This window comes from Pseudorca crassidens, chromosome 16 (assembly GCF_039906515.1).
Source record: "Pseudorca crassidens isolate mPseCra1 chromosome 16, mPseCra1.hap1, whole genome shotgun sequence".
Taxonomy (NCBI): domain Eukaryota; kingdom Metazoa; phylum Chordata; class Mammalia; order Artiodactyla; family Delphinidae; genus Pseudorca; species Pseudorca crassidens.
In genome coordinates, this window is record NC_090311.1 from 31,314,739 (window position 1) to 31,332,751 (window position 18,013).

Genomic DNA, 18,013 nt, shown 5'->3' on the forward strand with positions numbered 1-18,013 from the left:
ACTGTGCTGTCTCCCCAACGTCCAGGCACCTGTGGATTCAGTTTAGCCGTCACTGTGGCGTCTTGGGGACTGGAAGCCCCATGAGGCAGAGGCCACGTAGGTCTTATTCAGCACAGCATCCCAGTGCCTGGATCCCCACACCCCGTTTTCCAGTATCACCTGCCTAAGCAGTTGGTGCCTCCATGCCTGTTAGTCAAGCCCCAAACCCAGGAGTCGGCTTCATTCCGATCTTCCCCTCCCCTCGTCTCCCCTCCCCTTCTCTCCCCTCCCCTGCCCCACATTTCTTCCATCGTCAAGCCCCACTGCCTTTATCCCCACAATAAGCCACAAACCCATTGACTCCTCTCCATCTCCTCTGTCCTCGTCCCAGGGCAGCCAGCCTCACCACTCACTTGGGCTCTGCTAACCCGTCTCCAGGTTAACACTTGTGTCCCCTGTAAACCAGGCTCCGCAGAGGGGCCAGGTAATATTGTCAACATCAGTTAGATCATCCCCTCTCCCTCTCAAAAGCCCTGAAGGTGTTCCCATTGCTCTACGTGGAAATCTTACCGTGCACTGCCTGCTCACATCACGGGCCCTTAGCTCACTCTGTCTTTAACCTCTTCCAGGGCCCTCCCTGCAGGTACACTGGCCTCCCTCTGGTCCCAGCGCACGAAGCCTGCTTCTTCCCCGGGACTTTGCATTTCCTGTTCCCTCCGCCTGGGACCCTCTTCTCATCTTTCACGTGCATCTTAAATGTCAGCTCTCAGAGACGTCTAAAGCAACTGCCTCCTGGTCACCCCAGTCACTCTTCCCTGACACCCCGCTTGCTCCTCCACAGTGGTTTTTGCTGTTTAGTTCAGATTTTTGTCCGTCTGCCTCGCTGGAACATACATTCCCTAAGAGTTCGGGCCTCCGAACTCTTTATCACCAAGCCCAGGACAGTGCTCAGAATAATACGTGACATAGAGAAGTTGTCAAAAAGATTTGTTTAGTAAATGAATGAATGCACTCATTGAAATGACCAAATGATTGGTTTTAATTGTTTTGTGGACGTGAGACTCCACCTCCTTCATTGTTTTAAAGAAGCAAACTCCTAACAAAGAACTCATAAGAATTATAAGGCAGCCCACATTCATGGCTTCCTCCAGCTCTGTGAGGCTCCCCATTAAAATGTGAGAACAGAAAGGGAGTGAAGCTAACTCACCGCCACGCATCTCATTGCCTGAGGCGTGTGCTCACTGAGGCAGCTACAGCCTCCGACACAGAGCGGGCTGCAGCCCCCATCTCCCAGGCCCCTACATCGGTGCTGGTGATGTGTTGACTCCATCATTGCTGGGACGGGGATCACGCCACGGCCTGGCAGCTGGAGGTGGAGTGGCCCGCCTCCCTCAGCCTGTGTAACCCATTGTTTCTAAAGAGATGTTGGTGCAGGAGTCGCCAGGCTCTCAGGCCAGCTCTGGGCTCTTTGCTGAGATGGAGGTGTAACCAAGGAAGGGGCTTGAAAAGTAAAAAGGACAGAAAATGAAGACGACGAAGGTAGATGACCTGGCCCTTACACAGTGGCCCTGAAGCAGAAGACCAGCTTCCCCAAGGGGCGGGCCAAGGACTGGGCTCCTCCCCTGACCATAAACGGCTTGGCCAGAGCTCTGTGGGAGCCGCCTCTTCTCCTGTCACCCTTGCTCTCCCAGCTGGATGTTCCCACAAATGCAAGACACAAGCCAATAACACCAGCAAGAAAGGAGTTTGCTGAGGGCAGTGTTTGGAGAAAGCTCTCGGGAGGCTGTCGGAAATGGTGAGTGCTAGTTAGCGTCTTTCCTCTGCCTAACCTTCATTTCTCTCTATAGAAAACAATGCCCAGACGTTTAGATTTCACATCTCCTAATTCAAATATAACTGTACCCTTGGGGCAAGAAGTTAAGGAGCTTGGCTTTTAATTCTTTTCCAATGTACAATCATTTAAAAACATTCTATCTAGTATTTGATGATTCCATCTTATATTTTAATATTAAGGTTTTGTTTTTAAAACCCCACATACAAGGGTGCAAAGTAAATGTTTCGGCTAATTTCAGTTCCCAGTTGAAGCAATGGGTCCGACCCATGCCTTTATCCTTATTTGTTCGGTCTGCCTTCTGCTGCGTGATCAGCAACAGGGAGAGTCGTAAGTTGCATCGGAAACCTTCCACCTTCCTTATTGACTTGATACACGTTTGCTTATGACTCAGTCGAATGAAGCTTGGTAAGTTAGAAGAGGCTTCTGTGATTCCTTTCTAAAGAGACTATTAAGAGGAGTTGACATCTAGGAGTAAAGTCTGTTAGAAGCATGCACACGTGAATAGATGTAGGATGGGAGGGGTGAGTGACAGGAGGACTGAAGGGCTGCAGGCCCAGGTTAGAGGGCTGACCTCTCCCACCTCTGGGCCTCAGGGGGTGGGGAGGGGCCCTGCCTGCTGGCACCATATTGGAAGAGCTCTCCTGATCCAGAACCCGCATTTCTATCTACTAGGGGCTGGGGCAGTAGCCAGACTAGAGACTTAGGGGTCAGAATTCAACAGTCAGGACCCAGTTCCTGGGGAAAGGGCGGTTCAGGGAGGGTTCAGAAGGTTAGGAAGAAGGCTGTCCTCTAAAGAAGACGCCCTCTGCATTCTTGTTTCTTGAAAATCTTTTTTTTTTTCCCCAATAAATTTATTTTATTTTATTTATTTATTTTTGGTTGCATTGGGTCTTCGTTGTTGCACGCAGGCTTTCTCTAGTTGTGGTGAGTGGGGGCTACTCTTCCTTGCGGTGCATGGGCTTCTCATTGTGGTGGCTTCTCTTGTTGCAGAGCATGGGCTCTAGGCACGCCAGCTCAGTAGTTGTGGCTCGCGGGCTCTAGGGCGCGGGCTCAGTAGTTGTGGCGCACAGGCTTTGTTGCTCCGCGGCATGTGGGCTCTTCCCGGACCAGGGCTCGAACCCGTGTCCCCTGCATTGGCAGGGAGATTCTTAACCACTGCACCACCAGGGAAGCCCTCTTGAAAGTCTTTTAACAAGAAGTTAAAACTTTAAAAAAGAACAAAAAGGAGTTGAATTCAGGCTTTGGAGTTGGGAAGATCTGTGGTCTAGTCTCTCCCACTTACCAGTTGGGGACCTCGGTCACCTCACCCATGATGTAGAGATGAGAGTGCCCCCCTTGTGGGGAGGTTATGAGTGCAGCGTGTGACCACTCACTCATAACAGTGAGTGGTGGTTATCCCATCCCCCCTCCTTCCCATCACAAACAGCAGACTCATAATGAGTGACACTCAGCCACTGAGATCCTGATGTACCTTCAGAACCATTATGTAGATACCACCTAGTGCTTAGACTAGCAATGAGTGCCTTGTACCAAATCCCAGTACTTTGAATATTGCTAATCCATGTAGACAATTCCATCCAGCAAGATCTTCCCAGGGGCTTCTCTGTGCCTCGCTCTGTGCTGACTAGGCCATGAAGAATATGACACCATGTGATCTTCCACCTGGAGTATTTTACAGTTTCAGAAGAGCTGCCACAGACATTATTTCCTTTGGGCTTAGTTAATAGATCCCTGTTTTGAGGATGGAAAAACAGTGCCTGGTAGAATAGATTTGTTGTGAGGAAATGGAGACCAGAGAGTTTGATTCACTTTCCCCAGGCCACACAGCTACTAAGTGGCTGAGTCTGGACTCAAATCTAGATCAGGGGGCTCCAAGCCCAGGGTTGCCTTGCCCCACCCAGCTGCCTCTCTAAAGGACACTGCGTGAGATTCTTCTCCACCCACATTTACGTGATGTTTTTCTTTCCATGAGAGCGCTGTAGTGTGCTTCTACAAAATATAAATGTCTTTCTGAAATTAGCCAAAACCTTCGTCATCCAAATGTTGATAAACAGCACGTGCAATGGCCCACTTGTTGCTGCTCCTCCCTTCTGCTGTCCCCCCAAAGGAAGCTTTGTTCTGGGCCTGCTGACATCAGTACCCGGTGCTCACTGATGAGATAAGGCTCTGGGCAGCTGCGTTTGAGGCAGAGACATCCAGTGTCCTCTGCAGGCTCAGTTGGCATTACCATGAAAGGTAGTGGTTAGGTCCCTTGAGCAGGAAGACCCTGACCTGAGGTGGCCCAGATGTCCCTCTTGTCCTAATACTGTCCTGGAAGAGGAGGTGCAGAATAATTGGGGGCTCCAATTATTCTGCAGAAACTCTAGAAGTCCTGAGGAAGCCTGTAATGTAGCAGAAAGAGGCTGTCACCAAAAGACCCAGTCATGTGAATTTGGGCAACTTGTTCAAATTCTTCACCGATTTTCTTCTCTATAAAGTGAGGGCCCCCTGTTGCTAAGAGACAGAGAAGTGAAGAGTCGCCACTGAAGCGTGCCGGCTGGCTAGGGACATCCTAATTGAAAGACATAATCTCTGAGGCAGGGGGTAGGGGGAACTATACTTTGTAGGTGCTTGGAACATTTTTAGTTCGCAAAGGAATTTCTCATTCATTAACCTCTCTGAATTCCAACCTTCCAGAAAGCTGGCTAAAACAGGTGTCTCATCAATTTTGCATATATTGGGACTATTGCCTCTATTGCCTCTAGAACCATCTTCCAGGTTGGATTTGAGTCACATGGACCAATCCCACCTGGCCTGTTTTAAGAGATAAGCTCCACCTGTTCTCACTTATCCGTGAGGTAATTTCTGAGGAGTCCCTGGGCCTCAGCTTCCTCTTCTGTAAAATAGGAGTTCTGCCCTCTTGCACCGTTGGTGGGAATGTAAATTGATACAACCACTATGGAAAGCAGTATGGAGATTCCTTAAAAAACTAAAAATAGAACTGCCATATGACCCACCAATCCCACTACTGGGCATATACCCTGAGAAGACCATAATTCCAAAAGAGACATGTACCACAATGTTCACTGCAGCTCTATTTACAATAGCCAGGACATGGAACCAACCTAAATGTCCACCGACAGATGAATGGATAAAGAAGTTGTGACACATATATACAATGGAATATTACTCAGCCATAAAAAGGAATGAAATTGAATTATTTGTAGTGAGGTGGATGGACGTAGAGACTGTCATACAGAGTGAAGTAAGTCAAAAAGAGAAAAATACCGTACGCTAACGCATATATATGGAATCTAGAAAAATGGTACTGATGAACCTAGTGGCAGGGCAGGAATAAAGATGCAGATGTAGAGAACGGACTTGAGGACACGAGGGGGGAGGGGAGGCTGGGATGTAGTGAGTGAGTAGCATTGACATATTACACTACCAAATGTAAAATAGATAGCTAGTGGGAAGCTGCTGCATAGCCCATGGAGATCAACTCTGTGCTTTGTGACCACCTAGAGGGATGGGATAGGGAAGGTGGGAGGGAGACGCAAGAGGCAGGGGATATGGGGATATATGGATACGTATAGCTGATTCACTTTGTTGTACAGCAGCAACTAACACAACGTTGTAAAGCAGTTATACTCTGATAAAGATGTATTTAAAAAAATGAGAGTTCTGAGGTAGATGATCCTGAAGGCACCTCAGGTCTGAAATGTTAGGATTCTCTTGGATTCTCTAATCCCTCCCAATCTTCCCATTGTTGGCTACCATTTAATTTTAAAACGTAGCAAACACGTTGCTTCTAGAACGACAGAACCAGGTTTTGGGAGGCTTCAGGAAGATCAGGAGCTGGAGTTTAAGCCAAGCTGTGGGGAACCAGGGAGGCTGGGGCTGAATGAGAGCCCAGCCAGGAGGCAGGAATCAGGGCTGGTGGACACGAGCGGGGGGCGTGGCAGGGGTCCGGAAAGTAGACACATGACTTCAGCTCCCTGAACAAGGGGCAGAGAGCGTCGCCAGCTGAGTTGGAGCAAACTCCACCCATTTTTCACATCCAGGCAGAGAAGGGACTGGGTAAAGAGCAGCCTGGAAAAACTGGCATCGAAGAGCCCAAACTGGAGTGACAGGACATGGGGACAGGGAAGAGGAAGGAGCCACTGGAGGCCCTGGGCAGGGTCTGACCCGGGTAGGTGGGCACGTGGGCAGGCTAACATGTTGGTGCCCCATTGAGCCGACAGTCTTTAAATACTGATGCCATATTTGGGGGGAGAGGTAAGGCTGGTTGCTGAGTGAGGGGATGGCACAGAGGGTTAGCATCTCCTCTGTCGTTCTGACCAGCTCAGCTCCAGCCTGGAACCCCTGCCTCAGACTCTGCAAAAACAGAAGCTTGTCTTCCTCAGCTTCTCCTCCTGGGAGGGGGTTGAAGGAGCGGGGTTTTTTTGTTTTTTTTTATTTTGCGGTACGCGGGCCTCTCACTGTTGTGGCCTCTTCCGTTGCGGAGCACAGGCTCCGGACGCGCAGGCTCAGCGGCCATGGCTCACGGGCCCAGCCGCTCCGCGGCATGTGGGATCCTCCCGGACCGGGGCACGAACCCGCGTCCCCTGCATCGGCAGGCGGACTCTCAGCCACTGCGCCACCAGGGAAGCCCGGAGCAGGTGTTCTTGTTGGAGCCCCTGGGGGGTCTTACTTCCCACCCCAAGAAGAAAGCGCCATCACTTTACAGTTTCCTCCCTGAAGGGAGTTCCGGGGGAAAGCAATTTTTAGCACTCTGCTGAATTTCTAGTGATGTTTCTGCTGCCCTTTTGGGTCAGGACTGCTCAGGCAATAGCTTCACTGGCTGGTCCCTTAATCTGGCCCTGGTTGAGGACCTGGAAAAGGAGAGAGGCCAAGACTGCCTTGATGCCGAGGGAGGAACTCCTGACCTCAGGCTCCGCTGCTCCCCTGCCGTCTTTTGGGGCCAAGACTGGGAGGGGAGGCTGGGACTGACTGAGCCCGTGGTCGGAATCCGCCAGGGCCAGTGACATTTGGTGGAGGGGTGAGGAGCCTGGCTGACCATTCCTGGGAGCTTTAATGTTTCCTTCTCTCTTCCAGAGTTTTTCACTGAACTTCACACTGCCGGCCAACACAGTGAGTACAGCGGTCCCCGTTCACCAGGCAGGTCAGCAGAGATCAATGCAGAGTTGACACTGGGCCTCCAGGATGCCAAAGCTCACGTGAAGCAACAAGTTACATGGGTTCCAAAGGCATTACGAAGAGCTGGGGGTGCTGAGAGAAATGTTTTCGATTATAAAAATTATAAATACACATTTTGAAAAGGAAAATAGCAAAAAACCAAAACAGCTAACTTGCCATCAGCAGAAAACACTGGGGACACTAATTCCAGTCCTGTCCGACTCGACATAAATTTTGACTTTTGTTGCATTTGTACCACGGGCTTCTTATTCTACCCATAATTTTATATGATAAATGTCTTCCGTCCACCTTTTTAACCGTACTGAGGGTGGTCACATGATATTTCTTCAAGTGAATTCTTTCTTTAAGTGATTAATCACTATTAGGAATGATTTTGTGATAAACGTAGGTATAGATAAATCCTTGTCAGCACGTAAGCTGATTCCCTTAGAATGTAGCCTAGAAGGGGAATTATTGGGTCAAGAAGGATGAATGTTTTATGGCTCTGTGACATTTAGTTGCAAGTCCACATGGAGATTTGCAATTGATGATGGTGGACCGTTTCAATCCAGAATTGGTCCTCCGTCTTCTGTTCTCGTGCTGTGTAGAGCTAACACGCCAGGTTATCTCTGTTTTCTGAGCGGAAGTGCTGCTGTGATGGAGTCAGGTGTTTTCCTGGCCCAGTTTTTCAGTGGTTTTGGCTGTGCCAAAGTTTTCTGAAAAGTCATATGGTTATTCAAAGAGAATAAACTGAATCATCAGGAAAGAGGACGCTTAAGCCCGTGCTCGTGTTTACTGTACCGTGGGGGCGTCATTCTGGAGAGCAGCAGAAAGGTAGAACCTCGAGACTCACTGCCGGCCTTCTGCTGCCACTGGCGGCCCTGACATCTGTCCGTGACTCCCTGGCACCTGCTCTACCCTCCCGGGGCGGCCCTGCCTTCAGACCCTCCCTGACTTACTCTGCTCCCTGCTTCTGCCTCTGCCTGTTGTCTGCAGACAAATTCCCCTATCCCTCTCCTTACCTGTCAAAACCTTTTAATATGGCCACTGCTGGTGCTTTCCCCCTGGCTGCTCGAAGCCAGCAGGTCCATAGAGACCCCGGGTTCTGTCTTATCCTGGCTTGGCCCAGTCTACGAAGGTAACTCAGAGAAGCAAGAAGCCGTTGCTTGGGGCGGTGAGGGTGAATGGGTTGAGAGGCAGGCCCTTACACTGTTAGTCATCACTTTGGGAGCATCTCCTTGGTTCACAGCACATCTCTCTGAGAACTGTCCCTCCTCCCTTTGAACCTATGTAGGACAACAGCCACCCCAGCCTGCCTGGGACTGTCTGGTTTTAGCACTGAATGCGCTACCAACTAGGCAATTTCTGGGGAAAACCAGGACGGCTGGCCACCCTACCTGGCAGTCATATCTCTACCACAGAACCCTTCCGTTTTGGTGCAGCTGGATGACTGGGAACACCAGAGCCCTGGAAGGTAGGGAAAGGTGGATACTCAGCTCATGAGAGCTTCTCTGCAGGGAGCTGGGGACAGGGCCACCTATGCAAGTCCGCCCCTACTGGGCCATACTGAACTGTCAAGTATAAAAACTGGGTTGGGATGCTGCATTTGGTCATGGAAGGCAGAGTAGTCCAACAGTTAAGAACTTGGACCCTGGAGCCAGACCACTCGGCATCTGCCACTTAGGGCTGTGTGACCTTGCACAAGTTACTTGACTTCTCTGTGCCTCACTCCTCTCTTCTGTAAAATGGGGATCGTTGTAGTCCTGCTTCACTGGCTATGGTGAAGAATAAATGAGTTGATACAGGAAAAGTACTTGAACAGCCTGGCACATAGTAAGTTCTCCATAAGCATTAGCTGGTACGATTAGCAGGTGTCCATGAGGGCAGAAAAATCCATCTGGAGAGAGAAAGAAGGAAGCAAACAGGCAGGGAAAAGTACTGGTGAAGGGCCATTCTACCCAGGAGTGATGGAGAGATCCCAGGAGGGATGGCTTTGGTTCTGACAAGTTGCCGGTCCCCAGCTTCAGTCCCTAGAGAGGCCAGATTCCCACTGCACATGGGCTCCATGAGGTACCCCTGAATCCTTAGAGGTAACTCATTTTGGGGGGCCAAAGCCAGCCCAAGTGAATTTCTGTAACCTGAAGACAAAACATTTTACCCAAAACGATATGCAACTCTTGGCATCACCCTGAGAAATAGAACCCTTAAGGTAAATGCAGCTTTAAGGTGGGGGTGGGGTGAGATTGCGCTTCGGTAAAACTGTAGCTATTTATTTTTTTAAATTTTATTTATCTATTTATTTATTTCTTAACATTTTTATTAGAGTATAATTCCTTTACAATGGTGTGTTAGTTTCTGCTGTACCACAAAGTGAATCAGTTATACATATACATATATCCCCATATCTCCTCCCTCTTGCGTCTCCCTCCCTCCCACCGTCCCTATCCCACCCCTCTAGGTGGTGACAAAGCACCGAGCTGATCTCCCTGTGCTATGCGGCTGCTTCCCACTAGCTATCTCTTTACATTTGGTAGTGTATATATGTCCATGCCTCTCTCTCACTTCGTCCCAGCTTACCCTTCCCCCTCCCCGTGTCCTCAAGTCCATTCTCTGTGTCTGCATCTTTATTCCTGTCCTGCCCCTAGGTTCTTCAGAACCATTTTTTTTTTAGATTCTATATATATGCGTTAGCATACGATATTTGTTTTTCTCTTTCTGACATACTTCACTCTGTATGACAGACTCTTGGTTCATCCACCTCACTACAAATAGTTCAATTTCGTTTCTTTTTATGGCTGAGTAGTATTCCATTGTATATATGTGCCACATCTTCTTTATCCATTCATCTGTCGATGGACACTTAGGTTGCTTCCATGTCCTGGCTATTGTAAATAGAGCTGCAATGAACATTGTGGTGCATGACTCTTTTTGAATTATGGTTTTCTCTGGGTATATGCCCAGCAGTGGGATTGCTGGGTCATATGGTAGTTCTTTTTTTTTTTTTTTTTGTGGTACGCGGGCCTCTCACTGCCGCGGCCTCTCCCGTCACAGAACACAGGCTCCGGAGGCGCAGGCCCAGCGGCCATGGCTCACGGGCGCAGCCGCTCCGCGGCACGTGGGATCTTCCCGCACCGGGGCACGAACCCGTGTCCCCTGCATCAGCAGGCGGACTCTCAACCACTGCACCACCAGGGAAGCCCCGGTAGTTCTATTTTTAAAAACTGTAGCCATTTAAGTACCAAGTGTCAGTACCTGGTTAGCAAATCTCTCCTTTGATGGGAGCTCTCTGGGAAAGGGGCTTAGGCTTGGAACGCAAACATCCACATTCGGGGTAGATTTATGGTTATCTGTGAAACCTGGGAGAAGACCTATAACTTCTCTGAGATCCGGATCTTTTTTTTTTTTTTTTTGTAAAATAGAGACAATAACTGTCAAAAGTCCAAGCCCCTGGGATTCCAGTGTACTCACTGAGGTTGATGAGAATATTCAATATATAACAGGTCTGGCCAGAGCTTTGCCAAGTTTAAAGGAATGACAAAAGCTTATACTCCTGGCGCTCATTTGATCCTCTTACCAATCCTAGAGGTAGGTACTCACAGCCCTATTGTATAGATGAAGAAATGAGGCTCGTTAGCTTGTGAGTGGAGAAATCGCCATTTCATTCCGGCTAGTGTGAGCCTAGGACTCGTGCTCTTAACCCCACACGGCATCACCTAGCGTAGCTTACGTGGGTCAGTTGCTAATGTGGAACTCTGTGCCCTGAGATTTATTGATCCAGATAAGACTCTCATCTGATATATCTCATAAATGGGTAAAATCCAGTGCCCCTCCTTGAGTGGAGATGTGACATGGGAACATGTACTGTACTCATTCAGCGTAGAATTACCCCAGGAGCATGGATAATTCACAACTTCAGATACCTGCCCAAGCCATTTGTTTCATTGCAGTTTGGAAACAGGTAAGGCCTCCTTAAAGAGCCTGGCTTCCACTGGTATTGAATTTTTTTCCCTTCTAGCAACGGGGACAAGTAGGCCCAAAGTGTGCTGGGAAGGGTGTGGGGACTTAGGACAGGTGAAAAACTTTTTGAGTTCTGAAACCTGTTATGGCAAATCCACAGGGTGAATAATGAAGACCTCACCTGAATTTCTGATTTCTCTCTCCTTGTAACCCAATTTTATTCCTTCTTACCTGAGAAGCAACCAAAGAGGGTTCTGTTCGGCAGTTGTTTTTAATAAAAAGTTTAGCAAAGGTATATACTTCAGGCATTACAGCTTAGCCTTGGACAGACTGTGTTGTGTGACGTGTGACGTGTGATTTTGTTTTCTTAAGACGTATATTCTTTTTCCACCCAGACTTCCTCCCCAGCTGTTACCAGTGGGAAAGGAGCAGTAAGTATATCACTTAAATTATGGAGCCTTAGTCTGGTCACTTAGAAAATGGGGATAATGCTGTACCCATCTCATGCATTCGTTTTGAGGATTAAAGTTTGATATGTGAACTGTCACCAAGCACAGAATCTTCCTCAACTATTATTCTTATGACCAACTCAGTTCAAATGGGAAGGAGAACATGCAAAATCACAGATGATTCCCAAAGTGTTGAACAAAAGAAGCTAGACACAAGAGACTACATACTTTCTACGTGCATCTAGATGACGTTGAAAAACAGACAAGACTAACCTACGGTGATGGATTTCAGGATAGAGGTTACACATGAAGTGACTGGAACGGAGCCCAAGGGGCTTCTGGGGGGCTGGTAATGTTCTGTTTCTTCATCTGGGTGCTGGTTACATGGGTGGGCTCATCACGTGAAAAGTCATCAAGCTGTATATTTATAATGTATATACTTTTACGTATCATGTCATTCTTTAATAAAATCATCCCCCCAAAAATGAAGAAGAATCCAGTATTATACGACATTGCATGTGTGTAGAGATTCTGAACACTATCTTTGGTATTTTCAAATAATCTGCAAATCTGAAAACCTATGGGGCTACAAGCATGGCTATTTCCACTCAGATCAAAGCAAAATGGGAGTCTGAAAATCAATTGGCTCATGCATTTAATGTAAATAAATTAAAAAATTCATATCAAAATGCTGTGGGATACACTAAAACCTTTTACTTTTTGCCAGACTAATAGATAAGAATGGTATCTAATTGTTGCTTTGAACTGTATTTCAGCTCTTCCTGTGTTGATGCAACATTTGTATTTCTGTTCCTAGGAATGGCCTGTTCATATATTTGTCCAATTTTCTACTGAATTATCACGCTTTTCCAATTGATTTAAACTATGTACATTAACTCCTATGAAAATGAGCCGTTTGTCATGTACGTTGCAAACAATTTTTCACTGTTATTTCATGACCCTTTTGATTTTGTGTACGATACTTAGGGTCCATGTAGGGTTTTGTTTTACTTTTAATCAATCAAACTCTTCCTTTTTTTCCGGGAGAACCTGACTATTTTCTCTGTGCAGGACTGTGGACCTTCTCTTGGGTTAGCAGCTGGCATCCCGTCCCTGGTGGCCACGGCCCTGCTGGTGGCCTTACTATTTACTCTGATTCACCAAAGAAGAAGCAGCAGTGAGTCCACCGAGGTGATTAGCAGCTTCTTTGGGTCTGGCCGTGTTGGCAAGAATCGGTATTTGATGAACTGGCTTTGGGCTGAGGGTGTCAGGACCCATGTCTGTTTTCTGAGGACAAGATGGTGGATGTTTCTGTGCCTCAATTTCTGTCTCAGACTCATGACATTATCCTCCAGGCAGAGCTGATTTGTCACACAACCCTTGTGTCACTTGAGGACGGTATCTGGGATGGCAAAAAGTAGCAGCGGAGAGGGACGTTTGCTGCTACGGCAAACACGTCGGTACAGTAGGTGTGTTCTCTAACCTTGAGAAACAAGGCCACAAGCTTCACAAAGAGGATGGAGGTGATCTTAGGAAGGATGGGAGACAAACAGACCCTGAGGCGTCTATCGTAGGGATACGTCCAGGAGTATGTGACTCTGTTTATCTTTGTCTTTTTCCCACTTCTGAACACACATCAGTCACAAGGGATCTCCCGACCCCACCCCATGCAAATACCAGATTGCTCTGGAGACCAGGCTCAGAATTCAAGGGCCACCCTGACCCACATCCAGCCAGCGTCCATGGTTGTGATGCAACTGTGTTGTGTAGACTCTGGGCTCTAATTCCATCCTTATTTATGAACATTCCTGATCGTTCTCACAGTGGTAGGCGTTAACGGGGAGTAAAAAACGTAGGTTCTAACCCTGGCTCTGCCACTGTACAATTTATATGATCCTGGACAAGTGACTTAACATTTTCTGTTTCTTGGTTAGTTCAACTCCAAAATAAGAGTCATAAAAACTACCCACCTCAGGAATTCCCTGGCGGTCCAGTGGTAAGGACTCCGTGGTCTCAGCGGCCAAGGGCCAGGGTTCAATCCCTCCTTGCCCTTGTGGGGAACTAAGATCCCACAAGCTGTGCAGTGCGGCCAAAAAGAAAAAAGTATATACCCACCTTATTTATTTAATTAAAAAAATGTTTTTTGAATTTTGGCTGCGTTGGGTCTTCACTGTGGCACGCGGGCTTTCTCTAGTTGTGGTGAGCAGGGGATACTCTTCACTGTGGTGCGCAGGCTTCTCACTGTGGTGGCTTCTTTTGTTGCGGAGCACGGGCTCTAGGCACGCAGGCTTCAGTAGTTGTGGCATGCAGGCTCAGTAGTTGTGGCTCACAAGCTCTAGAGCGCAGGCTCAGTAGTTGTGGCTCGCGGGTTCTAGAGCGCAGGCTCAGTAGTTTTGGTGCACGGGCTTGGTTGCTTCGCGGGCATGTGGGATCTTCCTGGACCAGGGCTCGAACCCATGTCCCCTGCATTGGCAGGCGGATTCTTAACCACTGCGCCACCAGGGAGGTCCCTACCCAACTTATTTTAAGAGGTAAGCGGAGGTGTAAGGATGGAATGAGATCATGGGTATAAAGATGTGTTGACAAGCTGTAAACTTTAAATATATTAAGAAATATTGTGGTTGTTGGTGGTATTATTTAAGTAATGGTTCCTCAGTCTTTCAGGGCACTTTAAAATCATCTTGGAGGCTATGAAAATACCAACCACCAAAACCAATTAAATCAGAATCTCTGAATGTTAGAGCTGTGGCATTGGTACCAAAAATATCTCAACATTTTATGATGGATCACGTTAAGCAGATACTAAAGTAGAGAGAATAGTATAATGAATCTAGTTATTAACAACGGCCAATCTTGTTTCATCTCCGCTTCCACCCACTTTTCCACACTGTCAACCTGGATTATTTTTGAAGTAATTCACAGTGGTATCTCTTGTTTATGTTTTTTCTGGGAGGGGGGAGTTATTATCTGTTTGTTTATTTTGTTTTATTTTTAAAGCTCTCTGGTGATTCTAATGTGCAGCCAGGTTTAAGAACCACTGATTTTAATCATGGTCATGGGCAAATGCTGTAACCTTTCATTTCTTCTTCTTCTCTATTTTGTTTTATTTTTTAAAACAACTTAGGAAAGTGAGAGGCCTTGTGAAATTTCAGAAATCTATGACAGTCCCAGGATAGCTGAGGTAAGAACTCTTGGTTATAATCACTATACATCATTCACATGGCAAGCAAGCTAAGGGTCTTAAAGCCTCTGGTGTACAGGAGAAGTGCAGGGTAAGCACAAAGGAGGTTCTCATTATATTTTTACTGGCTGGACAGGAATTCAAGATTTATTTAATATTAGGAAATTAATTTAATATCACTTATTTCACTGGTAAAAGAGAAAAATCATGTGACCATTTCCATGGAAGAGAATTCAAAAATATTATACAGCCATTTGTGATGTGATCTCCCAGCAAACCAAAAATTTTAAAGGCACTTCCTTAACTTGAAACAAGACATCTTTAAAAAAAAAATTACAGCAAATATCATACCTAAAGGTAAAATGTTAATGATTCTTTTTCAGATCAGAAACAAAACAAGGATGCTCGTTGTTGCCAGTTCTATTTGATATTATACTTTAGGTCCTAGTCAACACAGCAGGATGAGAAAAAGAAGTAGAAATTAACTCAGTGCAGGAGAATCCTTTCACAATGTATATGTATGTCAAATAATCACACTGTTCTCTTTGAATATCTTACAATTTTATTTGTCAATTATACCTCAATAAAGATTTAAAAAAAAGAAAAAGAAGCAGAAAGCATAAGACTGGAAAAGAAGAAACAAAAATGTCATTATTTACAGATGATATGATTATCTACATAGAAAAGCCAAATTATCTACAGCTAAATTAATAGAACTAGCAAGATATTTTAACAAGTTTACTGGATATAAAATCACTATTAAAAAGTAATTCACATTGCTAAAATTCAATAACAATTAATTAGAAAAAGTAATTTTTAAAAAATACCATTTTGTAGTGGTAATAAAAACACACAGAATGATGAGGAATAAATCTAACAAAAACATGTAATCCCTTTATGGAGAATAATAAAACTTCAGTAAAAGATATTAAGTAAGACCTAAATAATGGGAGTTGGTATTCAATGCTCCTGGATAAGAAGACTCAATAGTATACAGATATCAAACAACTTCAAAGTGATCTGTATAATAAATGTAATTCCAGTATAAACCTCAGCAAATATTTTTCATGGAACTCAATAAGGTGCTTCTAAAATCTATACAGAAGAAGACAGAAAAAAATGTTAAGTACCAGCAGACAGGTAGAACAAATAGAAAACAAATAGGAAGATGGTAGATTAAAACCCAACCATATCAATGATCACACTGATGGTGTCCCATGTATTGAAAACTGTTCCAAACATTTTGTCTGACGGTTGGTTGTTTCAGGTGGGAGGGTAAATCTGGCTTCTGTTACTCCAACTTGGCCAGAAGCAAAAGTCTTTGATGTATTTTTTTTTAAACCTGTTTGTTTTCTCAAGAATCCTAGGAGGTTACCCACACAGGAGAAGAATATCACGGGAGCAGAAGAAGCCCACATATACGTGCAGACTGTTCCAGGAAGTGAGGAGCCTATTCGTGACACTTACCGTCCTGCTGTTGAAGTGCAGAGAAGGAGGGCGTTGTGGTGGCTTATTCCCAGACTGAGCATGGAGTGATGCAGCACAGCCAAGGAGCAGATCTGGAGCTGGAACAGAGCTAAGCACACAGGGATTTGTGCTCGGAGGGAGGAGAGACGCCACGCTGCTTCTTAACCAATCCAAATTTCATTTGCAGATCCGGAAAACTTTGGGGCTGACTTTACTCTTTAAGGGACAGATCTAGTAAGGTTCCTTCCAACGCTCAGACCTTGTGGTTTAATAAGCAGTGAAGTCATTGTGCATCAAAAGGAGCCCTTGGGTCCTGCTCTTGACCCCGGTGGGGATTTGCTTTTCTTTGTGATTTGGGGAAGGGGGTTTGATTTCTCGGTGACTTGCCCCCTCATCTTTTTTCATATCCATTTTCTCAAAAAAGCCGTCAGACCTGGCTTCCATGGGCAGGTTGGCCAAGCTAGCATGGAGGAAGTTGGGATATAAATGAAACGTACAGGGGATGTGTGAAGAGAAGCAGTTCCTTATTTCTGAACAACTCAGGGTAGAAACCATGTGGAACCACATGTTCCCTGACCACAGGGACAGCCCACTGCTGCATCATTCATCACTTGTGATCAGAGGGTATCTAAGGAAGGCAGTTCTGTAATGGGCTCTGTGTCTGTGTGTGGGTGCGTGCGCACGGAGGGTAAATAGGGAGAAGGGAAAGCAGGGGTTGTTTCAAAAGATTATTAGAGATGAGGGCTATACCCATTTTGCGGGAGTGGAGAGAAAGGCCCAAGTCGTTGGACCATCATGGGGAAAAACTCATTAGCAGGAAGAAAGATCAAGAGGACTCTGAGTGGATGAACACAGGACCAAAGGGATGGGCCAAGCAGCAACGTGACGTCGGCTGAGGGGAGCCCATGGACAGTGTCACCATCGCTTCTGTGAGGAGGCTTACAGGAGTCCTGGTTCCCCTATGCAGGTCCATGGCTTGTGAGCACGCCGGGCCTCCTGGTGGGAGAACCTGGGTCCAGGGCATCTTGGGGTCCACCCACCAGCTCCATGGGCCTCCTTGAAATGCTGTGGAAACATTCCTTTCTCATACGGGGTGCCTGATTGCTCAGAAACACACCTCCTCTTCTTCACATAACCAAGGACAGGTTATACACATCCAATCACTGCCACACGCTGACACGTGCTCTTCAAAGCTCTTTGTGAAATTCAGTTTTGTACCAAGTCCACTGAGTCTAGTCACGTTAACAAGCAGATTTGTCCATTTTTAAGCGGACATGCCCAGGGATCCAGGTGCTTATACTTCTCTTACACGTTGGGAAGGACCTTGGATTTGCTGAGAACATGACTGTGGCCTTAGCCTTGACACTCAAAGGTCTGAGCTCTGGAGCATATCATGGGCCTTAGCTCTCTGTGTACAAAATGGAGACAGCCGTTTTCTTCCTCCTGCCCTTAGGGGTGTTGTGAGGCTGGAGAAGGCAAGTGAATGAGCCTTGTAGTCTGTAAAGTGAGACTTGTATTTTGGATCATTTATTTTAATTCTACTTGCAATCCATTACTTAGTATCTTTATTTTAAATGGTTTCTACTAAATTCGCTAGGTTCAGTATTTCTGTCATTTTTTTTCTGCTCTGATGCACAAGAACCCATTTTAGAATAAAGTGAAAAGCAAAATGGTCATTCCTGTGGACCTTCAACACGTCTATGGTGTTTCTTCGCCTATATTGAAGTATATGACATTGACCCTGGGGCTGGAATCAAGGGTATCCCAGGGATATTCCTGGTGCTGACACTTTCTTGGCTGGGCCCGTGATGGAGATGTTCAGTCCTTCACAGAGGGCAGCCCACCTTGTGAGGAAAATGCTGAGACCAGAAGTCAGAAGCTCCAGCCCCCCAACCTAGGGTCGGTGCTAGCGTTGGGATGACCTTGGGCCAGTCACATTCTAGAAAATGCAAACTAATCAATTGGGGCAGAAAGCATATCCGCAGTTGC

At 46.4% G+C, this 18,013-nt stretch overlaps 1 protein-coding gene across 4 annotated transcripts; it reads left to right on the forward strand.

Annotated features, from left to right (window-relative positions):
• The first annotated feature begins 1,440 nt into the window (after positions 1-1,440).
• OPALIN (oligodendrocytic myelin paranodal and inner loop protein) lies at positions 1,441-17,717 on the forward strand. 4 transcript variants are annotated; one of them, XM_067709857.1, is made up of 8 exons: positions 1,441-1,774; positions 2,052-2,218; positions 6,890-6,956; positions 10,390-10,555; positions 11,323-11,358; positions 12,448-12,567; positions 14,501-14,557; positions 15,917-17,717. In XM_067709857.1, exons 4-8 carry the CDS (start codon positions 10,502-10,504, stop codon positions 16,091-16,093), a joined length of 444 nt encoding a protein of 147 aa, XP_067565958.1. In that variant the 5' UTR covers positions 1,441-1,774; positions 2,052-2,218; positions 6,890-6,956; positions 10,390-10,501; the 3' UTR covers positions 16,094-17,717. The 4 variants fall into 4 exon arrangements, with proteins under 4 accessions (XP_067565958.1, XP_067565956.1, XP_067565957.1 ...); XM_067709855.1 differs by lacking the exon at positions 2,052-2,218 and adding an exon at positions 8,265-8,444 and having other exon boundaries at positions 6,890-6,925; XM_067709856.1 differs by lacking the exon at positions 2,052-2,218 and having other exon boundaries at positions 6,890-6,925.
• Positions 17,718-18,013: the final 296 nt, after the last annotated feature.